The sequence below is a fragment of the Dendropsophus ebraccatus genome, chromosome 6, assembly GCF_027789765.1.
Source record: "Dendropsophus ebraccatus isolate aDenEbr1 chromosome 6, aDenEbr1.pat, whole genome shotgun sequence".
NCBI lineage: Eukaryota > Metazoa > Chordata > Amphibia > Anura > Hylidae > Dendropsophus > Dendropsophus ebraccatus.
The window spans coordinates 76,203,256-76,216,570 of record NC_091459.1 but is presented as its reverse complement, the minus strand read 5'-3'; the positions used below and the strand labels follow the sequence as shown (position 1 = coordinate 76,216,570).

The following is a 13,315-nucleotide window of genomic DNA, read 5'->3' as shown; positions in this document are numbered from 1 at the left end:
TGCTGCTATACTAGTGTTTGTTTCAGATTGTGATGATTTGTCTTTATTAACACTTCTCCATATCATGGTAAATACTTGTAATCAAAGTATTTTAGGAGTGATACCTTTATTGGCCAACATAAAATTGTTAGAGTTGTGAGCTTTCGGGAATCACAAGATTCCTTCGTCAGACCAGTTCACAAATGAATGACATACAGAAACAGCGCAACATTTTAGGGATGTAACAAACAAGGAGGGAGAGACATCTGTGAATTGGGGAGGGGGGGGGGGTGAAGGGGTATATACATCACATAGATAAGCCAGGGCAATAAAAAGGACTTGTTGTAAATTAAAACTTATTTTGAAGTCCAATATTCTTGGTCAGTTCAGTCTTATCTGTGGAGTGTGTCCATGTAGTGGGTCATAAATCCAGGTGCCAGGTTTAATCCATGTGTTAATGACTGGAATATTTTTATCAATTTGAATTCCCACACTTTCCTCTCTGTCACTCTGGAAGTGACCTTTGAGGACCATAACCTTTAAATCTGTTATTCTATGGTCCAGTCCTGAGAAATGTTGGCCTACAGGGATGTTGAGACTTCTTTTTATTGTATGTCTATGTAAGTTCATTCTAGTTCGTAACTTCTGTTTTGTTTCCCCAATGTAAATCCCTGTGGGGCCTCGTGTACACTTTATCATGTAGACCACATTGGAGGATGTACATGAGAAAGCATTGGTGATTGTATAGTCCCGCTGTGTATTGTGGATGCGGATTGTGTTTGTTTGTAGTATGTGGGGACATGTGCTGCATTTTCTGTTGCAGGGGAAGGTGCCAGTCTCTGTTGTTGATGTCCGAGCGCTTTTTACAAGGAGGTTTCTTAAATTCGGGGGCTGTTTGAATAAAAGAAGAGGTAAATCTGGGAAAATCTTTCAGTCTGTTGTCCCTCTGGAATATTTGTTGCAGTTCAGCAGTAATCTTTTTTAGGATCTTCATATTCGGGTTATAGGTGACCACCAATGGTACCCGGCTGTTCTCCTCCTTCTGCTTATATTCCAAGAGGCTTTGTCTTAGAAATTCTTTTGGCTCTGTGGATCTGTTCATCAATGGTTATTGGGTGGTAGCCTTGTTTTAGGAATGTCTCTCTTAAAGATGATAGGTGGTGTTCTCTATCTTTTATCATCAGAACAAATCCTGATGTATCTGAGGGCTTGGCTATAGATGACTTTTTTGTGTGGTTTGGATGAAAGCTGTTCTATTTTAGGTATAGTGGGTGGCCTGTAGGTTTTTGTAGATCGATGTTTGTATGGTGTTGTTCTCTATAGATATGGTTGTGTCCAGGAAATGAATTTTGGATTTTGAGTAGCTGAGTGTGAGTCTGATGGTGGGATGGAAGTTATTAAAGTTGCTGTGGAAGGTAAGCAGTGCCTCTTCCGATCCTGTCCAAATTATGAGTAAATCATCAATGTACCGGAAATATGCTAGAGGTTTGATCATACAAGTATTTAGGAACTCCTCCTCCAATTTGGCCATGAAGAGATTGGCATATTGAGGAGACATTTTGCTTCCCATAGCACTTTCCATACATTGTAGATACATGTCTTCCCCAAAACAAAAATAGTTATGGTTAAGCACAAACCTGCTGAGTTGTGTTGTTGGTTCCATGGCTTTGTTGTGTTTCTGAAGGAAGTGTTGGCAGGCAGCAATGCCATCCTCATGGGGGATGTTTGAATACAGAGATTCCACATCCATGGTGGCCAATATTGTGTCCCGTGGTAATGGGCCCAGGGCTGACAGTTTGTAGAGAATGTGGGTGGTGTCCTGGACATAACTGGGTGTTTGCTTCACCAAAGGCTTTAAAATATTTTCAACCCAGCCAGAGATGGCTTCTGTTAGTGTCCCAATACCAGAGATAATTGGTCTCCCTGGATTACCTTCTTTATGTATTTTTGGTAGGATGTAGAAAGTCCCCATTTTGGGATTGTCCGGTATAAGGTTCAGTAGATTGGTAGATGTAGAGTTTAAGCTCCCTATGACGTTTAAAAGTTCCTTAGTATATCGTTTTGTGGGGTCCTCCTGCAATGGCTTGTAGTATCTTCTGTCCTGGAGTTGTCTCTTTGCTTCCTTGATATAATCAAACGTGTTCATAATCACTACAGCTCCTCCTTTATCTGCCGGTTTAATAGTGATATCTATAGAGATAGAGATTTTATAGCTTTCCTTTCCTCTGCACTCAGGTTATGTGTTTGGTTGTGTTGTTTATCCAAAATACCAGATTTAACTTTCTTTCTAAGGCCCCCTTCACACGTCCGGAAAATCTGTCCGGATTTCCTATCAGGAAATCCGGACGGATTTCCGGACTCATAGACTAACATTAGACACGGACACCCTTCCGGATTTTTCCGGAAGGGTGTCCGTTCCGGAAAATAGGACCGGATTTTTTAGATCCTGTCCTATTTTCGTCCGGAAATCCGGCACGGACGCCCCCATAGAAGTCTATGGGAGCGCCGGAATCACGGGCATTTTCCTGATGTATATCAGGAAAGTGCCCGCGATTCCGGACTGGTAGAGAGCCAGCCCCGGCCGCCGTCCGATCACCCGCACACCCCCATCCCCCCCGCACCGCACCGCACACGCTGCCCGGCACTACAGATCCCCCCCCCCCCCCCCCCCCCCCCCGCCGCCGCCTAACCCCCAGTACCTCCGCCGCCCCCGCCCCCGCCCCGCCGCCGCCGCCGCCGCTGCCGCATCTGACCCTCCCCCCCCCCGGGAACTCACCACCGGGCCGCCCGCCGGATGCTCCGCACCTCCGACCGCCGCCGCTGCCCGGACCTCAGCACTGCACTCTGACCCGGACCCCAACCTCGCGGCCCCGACAGAGCAGGATCCGGGACAGGTGAGATTACCCCTTAGGACTACTACTCCCACCATGCTCTGCTGGCAGGCCATGATGGGAGTTGTAGTTCTGCAGCCTGTGGCCATCCAGGTTGCAGAAGTACAACTCCCATCATGGCTCTGCTGGCAGGCCATGATGGGTGTTGTAGTTCTGCAGCCTGTGGCCATCCAGGTTGCAGAAGTACAACTCCCATCATGGCTCTGCTGGCAGGCCATGATGGGAGTTGTAGTTCTGCAGCCTGTGGCCATCCAGGTTGCAGAAGTACAACTCCCATCATGGCTCTGCTGGCAGGCCATGATGGGAGTTGTAGTTCTGCAGCCTGTGGCCATCCAGGTTGCAGAAGTACAACTCCCATCATGGCTCTGCTGGCAGGCCATGATGGGAGTTGTAGTTCTGCAGCCTGTGGCCATCCAGGTTGCAGAAGTACAACTCCCATCATGGCTCTGCTGGCAGGCCATGATGGGTGTTGTAGTTCTGCAGCCTGTGGCCATCCAGGTTGCAGAAGTACAACTCCCATCATGGCTCTGCTGGCAGGCCATGATGGGAGTTGTAGTTCTGCAGCCTGTGGCCATCCAGGTTGCAGAAGTACAACTCCCATCATGGCTCTGCTGGCAGGCCATGATGGGAGTTGTAGTTCTGCAGCCTGTGGCCATCCAGGTTGCAGAAGTACAACTCCCATCATGGCTCTGCTGGCAGGCCATGATGGGTGTTGTAGTTCTGCAGCCTGTGGCCATCCAGGTTGCAGAAGTACAACTCCCATCATGGCTCTGCTGGCAGGCCATGATGGGAGTTGTAGTTCTGCAGTCTGTGGCCATCCAGGTTGCAGAAGTACAACTCCCATCATGGCTCTGCTGGTAGGCCATGATGGGAGTTGTAGTTCTGCAGCCTGTGGCCATCCAGGTACACGGGTACCTGTGATTTATGTTGGCATACTAGACAATATTATCTCATCAGGAAATCCTGAAGGTTTTTCCTGATGGTTTCCTGATGGTAAAAACGGATTACTGTCAGGAAATCCTGATACTATCCTGATGACATTTAAGGTCTCCTGATCAGGATTTCCTGACAGTAAAAACTGACACGGACGTGTGAAGGGGGCCTAAAACAGTCTATGTAGTAATCCAGGGTTTGATTATGTCCGGGTTGTGGAGTCCAGGTTGTCCTTTTTTTCCTTTTTGCTCCGTGTCAGTTTGTGAGTTAAAATCCATTCTGTCATAGAAAAACTCTTTTAATCGTAATCTGCGAAAAAAATCTTCTATATCACTGCAAAATTGGGTTCTGTCAAGTTGTTTTGCAGGGCAGAAGGCAAGTCCTTTAGACAGAACATTCATTTCTGCTGTATTTGGCTGATACTGTGAGAGGTTTACAACTGAAGGTGTTTCCAGCTTGTGCTCATCCAAGTTTCTCTCAGATGTTATGAGACCTGCTTTCATCCTTAGGGCCCTATTCCACCAAACGATTATCGTTTGCATATCATTAACGATTAACGATCTCAAACGACCACTATTGCGAAAGACCTGAAAACGTTCACTCATTTCCATTGAACGATAATCGTTACTTATGATCGTAATTGCGATCGTTTTTTCTTCGCTATTTATTCGCTATTGCATTCGTATCTATTGTGAACGACCGAACGATGTCTTATTCAACGCGAACGATTTGCGAACGAGCAACGATAAAAATAGGTCCAGGTCTTTTAAAGCGATCAACGATTTCTCGTTCGGTCGTTAATCGTTAACTGCATTTCAACCGAACGATTATCGTTTAGATTCGAACGATTTAACGATAATCTGAACGATAATCGTCCAGTGGAATAGGGCCCTTAGTCTGTAGAGTTTCTTCTTCTTGTTGATTAGAAGTTGATGTTGTAGTTTATTGTGGAAATGCCAAAGTATTTCTCTTGTTGAGCAAAATGTTGGTCAACAAGTTATGGTTATGGTCCTCAAAGGTCACTTCCAGAGTGACAGAGAAAGGAAAGTGTGGGAATTCAAACTGATAAAAACATTCCAGTCATCAACACATGGATTAAACCTGACACCTGGATTTATGACCCACTACATGGACACACTCCACAGATGACTGAACTGACCAAGAATATTGGACTTCCAAATAAGCTTTAATTTACAACAAGTCCTTTTTATTGCCCTGGCTTATCTATGTGATGTATATACCCCTTCACCCCCCTCCCCAATTCACAGAGGTCTCTCCCTCCTTGTTTGTTACATCCCTAAAATGTTCTGCTGTTTCTGTAAGTCATTCATTTGTGAACTTGTCTGACGAAGGGATCTTGTGAATCCCGAAAGCTCACAGCTCTAACAATTTTTTGTTGGCCAATAAAGGTATCGCTCCTAAAATACTTTGATTTCAAGTATTTACCACGATATGGATTTTTCTGGCTAACACGGTACCATACTATACATTTTTTTTAATTAACACTTCTCCAAAATATTTGTATTGCAGAGTATGAACCCGAAATAAAGAAGAATCAAGAGATTTTATCAGGGATTGAGAAGTTAACGGTAGGTGCTCAACCATTATGTACATGTAGAAGATCTTTGGCAGATCAGTGTTCTTCAGAGGCATGTGGAGCTACAGTATGGTCACATAGACGCTGCAGAAACTGTGCTATAGTTAAATAAATAATTTAAAAAAGTATTTATTTTTCTACAAAATACTTTGTTATATGTATCTTTTTGCTGACAATTGAAAATAGTGCCTATAAGCGAAGTCAGGGCTAGACTATGGTTTATGCAGTAGGAGTTATGCCCGTAGTCTTTATTCTATAGATACATATGTAAAATAGCTTTATAGTGTAGGATCTGGTATAAGTACATTTAGTTATACTACACTCATATTTCCATTGAATTTTAATGGAATGCTAGCCATGACTTTCAGGCTGATGACTTAGAGTGACCATTGATTGTGGACGGAATTCTTCTTTTTTTTTTAGTAAAGAAAATTTTATTTACTAACTGACTGGTGCACCTTCAGCCATATCAGTTGTAGTGTTGAGTTTGTGTTTTTATGACTATAATTAGAAAATGTGAAGTATACTCCAGTGCCACACCACTACAATTCAATCGGTTCTGTACCTGCAATTCCTGCAGCAATGTATACACTGAAAATGCAATTTAGAATATGTGTCACTCCTGCACAACCCTATTGTGAAAACAACACAAGACACCCCAAAAATGGTCAACCGTATCTTCAGGGTGTTATGGAAAGTATAACAAGCAGTAAAGATAGGGCTTTATAGACTAACAGGCCAAAGAGCCGTAGATATTACTACTTACCTTGCCACTAATATGTTAAAGGGGTATTCTTCTGAAGACAAAAAAAATCTGTGTGTAAGCCTTTCTCTCTCTCCTCCTCCCTTCTGAGATGGCTGATGTAAACAAGTCTCTAGCAGGCTTTATCTGAAACATAGTAGCTTCTTTGGAATGCTGGGAGGGTTAAAGGGGTAGTTCGGCGCTAAACAATTATTCACTAAATAACACACATTACAAAGTTATACAACTTTGTAATGTATGTTATGTTAGTGAATGGCCCCCTTCCCCGTGTTCCCCAACACCCACGCCACCCCTGGAAGTGTAGTGCTCTATACTCACCTAATCCGTGATGACCCCCGTCCGCCATCTTGTGACAATGATCTAATCTTCGGGCGGCTCCGACCGCCCCTCGTGCCTGCCGCCCTCTGCTGCGTCATCAGCTGCTCAGCCGCGATTGGCTGAGCACAGTTATGCTCAGCCAATCGTGGCTGAGCAGCTGATGACGCAGCAGAGGGCGGCCGACACGAGGGACGGTCGGAGCGGTTCGGCCAGCTGCCCGAAGATTACATCATTGTCGCAAGATGGCGGACGGGGGTCGACACAGATCAGGTGAGTACAGAGCACTACACTTCCGGGGTGGGGGGAAACCCGGGGAAGGGGGCCATTCATTAACATAACATACATTACAAAGTTGTATAACTTTGTAATGTGTGATATTTAGTGAATAATTGTTTAGCGCCGCACTACCCCCTTAACCCCAGTGAGTTTAATAGCAACTTGACCTCAGAATAACCCTATTAGCATTATAAAGAAGCTACAATTTTGCAGATAAAGCCAGTCAGTGACTTGTTTGCATCAGTTGTCTCAGAAGGGAGGGGGGAGACAGAAAGAAAGACTCGCACATAGTTTTTTGTGTCTTCAGCAGAAAGCAGCAGCTCAGAACTGAGGAAAGGAGACTAAATAGATGATAACAAGTGTGGAAAGAATTTTTAGTCTCACCATGGGCGGCAACATATCAAAAGTTATGTTGGAGCAGAATACCCCTTTACCTCCTAACTGCATATTCTACAATACACAACCTGTCCCTTGCCAGTTTTAACATTATTAAAATAATCAGGATATAGGTAACTGGATCCAATTGATTACATTTATGGAAAGAAGAGGATGGTCCGCAGCAGTGAGGTAGGCAAGTGCCTGTCATTACATCCTGCGGGCATACAAGATGTCCATACAAAATCCAAGGATAGCAAAATTTGAAGTCTGTTAATCCATCGAGGTGATGAGGAGTATGGGCAAGCTCATACCTTTTTCCCAATAATAGTTATGTTGCTTCCATAAAGTATGGTTGCCATTACTTCTTATGCATTTGTGCAACTGACCCAGATATCTTGATAGTTGTGTTAGTGCTTACACTGGCATGGGACAGCTTGTATTTGGTAATATATGTAGTGGGGAGTTGATAGATTAGTGGCAAGCCTAATGGTCATACTTTTACTGCAGTCCTAATCTTAAAGGGGTAGTGCAGCATTTTTTATTTTTCTGCCTAATTAACACACATTACAAAGTTATATAACTTTGTAATGTGTGTTAATAAGCTGTCTGGCCCAGTTCCCCCCCATCCCCCCCAAGCCGTGAATTGGCCCTGATTGGCAGCCAATGAAAAGGCTGCTGGTGCGCATGCCAGCCCTTAACCAGAGTTATTGAAGGCCTCTCTTCAGCATTCTGAGCAGTGTTAGTGTAGTGACGGCACCACTTATCTATAAGACCTATAATTCAGGTAATGGAGAAGTTTGCTTGGTAAACGCTGTGGGAAAGACTTAATTGTCAACCCACACCAGAAAGCACATGGGTCCAGTGGTTCCAGCCTTCCTCCCGCCAGTAATGAATACTGTAACCACATGTGAGTTTTTCCCTACCACTTGGCTATGCAGGGACCTGCAGCTGAATCCACTCACTTAGATAAGACTGTGCAGTTGACAAGACAGCAGAAACCCACTGTGATGGGAAAAAACAGTGGTCTGCTTATGCATCATCTCCTTTGTTCTTATGTCTAAGTATTAGCCTAGATTCGCTGTGTTATAACACTAACTTCTCAACCTTTTCCATAAAACCCATTCAAACAAAAGGCATAAGTATATAAATAAAGGTGTATATAACATATACATAATTATTTAACAGATATTTTGAGAACCCCTGAGATTAATCTGTGGGAGGGAACTTGGAAGCACCCAATGCAACCGCCAAAGAGGTATCCAACTCTTACCCTTAGCTGTAGCCACCTGACCCGAGGGCACCATGTATTGGAACTAGAACCCTCTGTGTGACTGGGTATTACCCGGGCCTCCAAGTGCTTTTATCTAAAAACTGTGAGTTAACCTTTTCCCAGAGCAACTTTTGAATATATCTACAATTTTCAGAAATGTCTCCAAATCCCCTTCCCACACCTGCTGCCATGACCACAACATATTCCGATAAATTATTACCTTGGCAGGTAATCTTCTCCTGCCTGCTCTGGACCTATTGACCCTTATCTTCCTGCTGAAACCCCCCAAACCTTTTACTCCAGTCGATGCTTTCCTCCTGCTCCTCTGTTTAACCAACTACTTAACCTCTTGCTGCCCTCATCATGGGCTTCCTGCACTCTGCTGCTGGCTTATTTGATTTATGGGGACCTTGAGGTCAGCCCCCAACTAATAAAAACTGGTGAAGTATTCTTGTGATATCATAAATTGATTATGTATTCTTGTAATATGTTATCACTTTGTGATGGGGATACCCCTTTCCAGCACCACTAGTCCCATGGTTGCCTGGGGGGCTGTGTTTATATGGCTGGCAGATACACTACATGCCCAAAAAGTTAAAAATCTACAGTACTCCACATATCTAGCCATCTGGCCATATGCAATATAACAGACATATCCAGTGTTAGAGCAATGTAACATCTTTCAAAAAGGTGGGTTAGGTAAAAAAAGACAAACCTATAACAACATGGCAGTAGCAACATTTTAACCAGAAGGTCTTTATCAACATAATGATGCTACTTCAATTGCTCATTCAACTTTATATGTACATTTATATCTATATGTAAACTGTATAAGGGTCTGTTCAAACTGAGCAAGTGTGGCGGAATTCCCTGCAGCACCCCAGCCACGGAGTCTGCTAAAAATCCTCCTGCTTTGCATGCCTCCACTCAAAGAATTGACATGTCTTTGAGTGGAGAGCGGAGGTGTGCGCGGGGCATCGCATTGACATACTTATGCAGACGGGATTCCAAACGGAAGTCTGCAGCGGGGGGGCTCTACGCAGATTTCCGTCTGTTTTACTCAGTGTGAATAGGCCCTTATGGTGCACTATGGTGAGCCTACCCCAGTCCAATTCCAGTTTCACACTGCTCGGTGATACACTTTTTGTTTGCTTTTTGTTCTGCTCTGAACTTTTCAAAGCTCATTACCCCGAGGTATTTTTATCTGCAGTAGGCTTGGCTGATTGTAAAAGTAAATGGGACATAATTGGGGAGATATGTGGATTTTTGCTTTGTACGTAAACAAGACGTCAAACCAATTAAATATTTCAGCAAACCTTTGTTTACTTTCCTCTTTCCTATTGAGAAGCAGCTCTCTGTTTACTGCTCCTCTTATTAGACATCATCTGTATTTTCTCCATATAAATTATTCATGCTTCTATAATCACTTCATTAATGGACCTAAGATGACTTTTAAAGTGCACACCTCCTCTCCAGCATGAAGCAGATAGATAGACATTCATGGGGATTGTTTTTAACTTGGTTGTTTTCCTATTCCACATCTCAGAATAGGTAGAAGAATATATTTATTTCAGCATCTGCTGGGCTTTTGGGTGTCATATAAAGCATAACCATGTCTGTTGCCATTACAAGTTTAAAGGCATTGTGTACGATACCTATTCTGTCTATAAAGGCATGGGGAGGAAGGCTGCATTAGTTCCTGGACAGGTTTCTGCTCATATTTGCTCCTTTTTGACATCCAGCCCCAGACAAATGTACAATTTATATCAAGCACTCCAAATGAACAAACATCACAGTATGGGCTTATTTGAATCCTTTTTTCCCATGGGGTATTTCCTGGCCTATAATACTCCCTACACCAGCTGTTACTCTTCACATACAGACCCACAGACTTCCCAGCCAGCCACCCAGTGTTCTGACCCCTAAAGCAGTTGTCTACAGATATGTTTTTCCCTTTTGGACATTCTGGTTTGGCCGATAATTCCTGGTTATGGTTAAAGCCTCTTGTATGAGTCATATTCAAAGTACTTCCAGCCCTCGCTATCCTTACTTGTATACTTCGGATACTCAGTATACAGAGTACCCCTTAAATTTTTGTTTAACTTGAGCAGACTTAAAGTGGTTGTCCGTTATAAAATTACATTTAACTATGCTGCTGAGGCTGGGGTGAAGATGTGATATATCCCTACCTCTCCCATTCTGCCGGTTTCCACAGTTGCTGAGCTTCCATTTCCGGTGGGAATGGTGTGTCACTGGATATTTTGAAATCACTGACCGCATCAGAGATCGGGGGGCCCGAAACCTGGCAGCGACTGTGGAACGGGACAGGTATGTATCCATGACATCTCCCCTGCAGCCCCAGCAGCCTGATTTTATCCCAGACAACCCCTTTAAGGAAAGTCTCTGGTAAAATTACAACTTTCCATCACTCCATCCTTCCCCCACTTGATTATCTTCAAGCCCTGGACTACTTTCATGTATGTTGTACTCATTTCACTGCAGTTCAACCGCCTGTCGGATTTTGATCAGATGACATATTACATATTAGTCAAACAAAAATATATTTGTCACAGAGGCGTATTAGAAATTAAAATATCACTTTTACTATTAACAGTTTAAAAGTCTTAAAACACCACAGTACACTTATAGCCTGTAACACCTGTAGCCTATGATATTGGCTGGTGTAATGGGGTTGCAAAGATAAGAAAAATCTAGTTGTGTTCACTTTGCAATGACCCTTTGCAATCAAAATATACAATCCATTGAAGCAACAATCATATGTTGACAATATACAAAGCGGACCATACCCAACACGTTTCCCTTTATAAATCAGATAGTGTTTATCAGGGGTTAATTGGTCTCAAAAACTCTTTCTGGAATATCAGTAAACCAAAGCAGTCTTTTATTTGTATAGCACACACTGATTCCGCAGGACTTCACATAGTTTTGCCAATTATTGCCTATCTGTTTTTTTGGGTGTGGGAGGAAACCGGAGAATCCGGAGGAAACCCAAGCAAACACAGAGCACATGCAGTCTGCGGTCTGCATTATACTCTTGTAAACCAAAATAGATATTGCACACACACAACCAGAAGTACCATCCTAGCAAATGGTGCATTAATATACATAGTTATAAATACAGCTCATCCAAACCTCTTATTATGCCCCTGCCGCTATAAAAGATGTGTTACAGGCATGCTACCCATTTGGCTGCATACATGGATTCCCCCGTCGCCGCTTGTCCAGTCCTCCATTAAATGCCCAGCTGCAGTGCTAAACGTAGTTGTTCCATGCCCCCCACCCCTGTTGTGTTTGACATCACTGGGGACACTGTGTAACTTGTGCTCATATGATCAGTGTGTTACGAAGCCTGTTCCCTACTCACACCCATAGCCAGGAACGGGTTTCCATTCATCTGACTCGGGCACATGCGCAAATGATGAATGAGGGATTCGCTATCTTTTTACCCTGCTTTCTCCTCTTTTTCTGCTACCAATATACAGCTAGTAGCTGCTTAAATGAGGCTCCACAGGCTTTTCTTCTGCATATTCATTTTTCTCAGGGAGCAATGCACCTAGGATTTCACTGCATTGAGCGCTTTAGCCAGCAGCCGGCAGTGTTATCTTTGTCTGGTCTCCCTGTTTCCAATATACAGCTAGAGCTAGTACCATCTCTACCTGCTGGTAGAACAGTGTGAATATCCATCACTCTATGTTCACCCAAAATAAGTTGTAAGTATACAGCCAGGAAGGCAGAATTGTCATCGTATATCTGTGCGAGAGGAATTCTTTAATTATCAGGCAGTAGTTGTGATAGGAGTCTGTCTAACTTATCAAGTTAATGTTGTGAAAAGATTGTGGTAAAAAAAAGTTTGCATTATAATTATTTGTGAAATTGACTGTAAGTGTCAAGAAAAAAGTTATTCAAGACAACTGTGCAAAGAAATTATAAGTTTATCAAATATGTGTTTCACTGCTGACAGTGACATTTTCTGTATGAAAAAAATAGGTATTTATTTGTTTCCTTTTTATATTTCAGGTATCGAATATTCAGTCCAGAACAGCTTTAGTATCATGGTCCCCTACCAATGGATATCCAAGCGGAGATAAAACCAGTAATGGCCTGTCCTATTCCTGTAGTTATGAGGTTGCTTTATCAGACAAAGGGAGAGACGGCAAATATAAGATTATTTACAGGTAATGAGCTGCATGCTATCCTGGAGCCATATGGTAGCCGTGACCACCAGAACACATCTATTTTATTTTGAAGAGCAATAAAGAGAATGCTTTTTTATGTGCCTTAGAAATCTGTGTACTCAAACCTCCATTCAGAGTCATTACCTAAGAAGCGTCCTTGTGCAGTTTGTTTATTCTGTATGTCTTTCACCGCAGACATAGTAAAGCATATATAAATGTCGTTAAGAGCTAATGTGTGTGTATATCTAAAACCTTGTAAAAGCTCTGGTCTGTGCCGCCTGAAAATATGTTACATGCATTAGGAATATTTCCAAGTTTAGCTAGGCAGGCGGCTGTGCCCTATATTTCTCTCTCTGTCCCTTATATTGATGATGATATCACAGCTGAGGGCAGTAGCCTGTATTAGCTGTACCCTTTCTATCTCTCACTCTCAATATACAATTTGTCTCTGCAGTGGAGAAGAATTAGAGTGTCATTTGAAAGACCTCAGGCCGGCAACAGATTATCATGTCAGGTGAGTTATAGTCTTTGTGTCCTAGCACCTGAGCTGGAAAAACAATAACAATGCCTGTCACATTATGCATGCCATGGACCCAACAAGAGAATAAATGACTTCGTATTTTTTTTATTTCATGATCCTTTCAAAGAAATAGTGTCCTATAAGCAAGACAAGTGAGAAAAATGCTAACAATTTTTTTGTATAGGCATTTTGTC

General features: G+C 43.0%; 1 protein-coding gene across 1 annotated transcript in view; it reads left to right on the top strand.

Moving 5' to 3' along the window:
• Positions 1-13,315, top strand: part of FNDC3B (fibronectin type III domain containing 3B) — a 247,626-nt gene that overhangs the window by 150,278 nt on the left and 84,033 nt on the right. Inside the window, exons 7-9 of the mRNA XM_069975184.1 lie at positions 5,334-5,392; positions 12,444-12,601; positions 13,056-13,115. Coding sequence (XP_069831285.1) covers positions 5,334-5,392; positions 12,444-12,601; positions 13,056-13,115 — 277 coding nt within the window. The remainder of the gene's footprint in view (positions 1-5,333; positions 5,393-12,443; positions 12,602-13,055; positions 13,116-13,315) is intronic.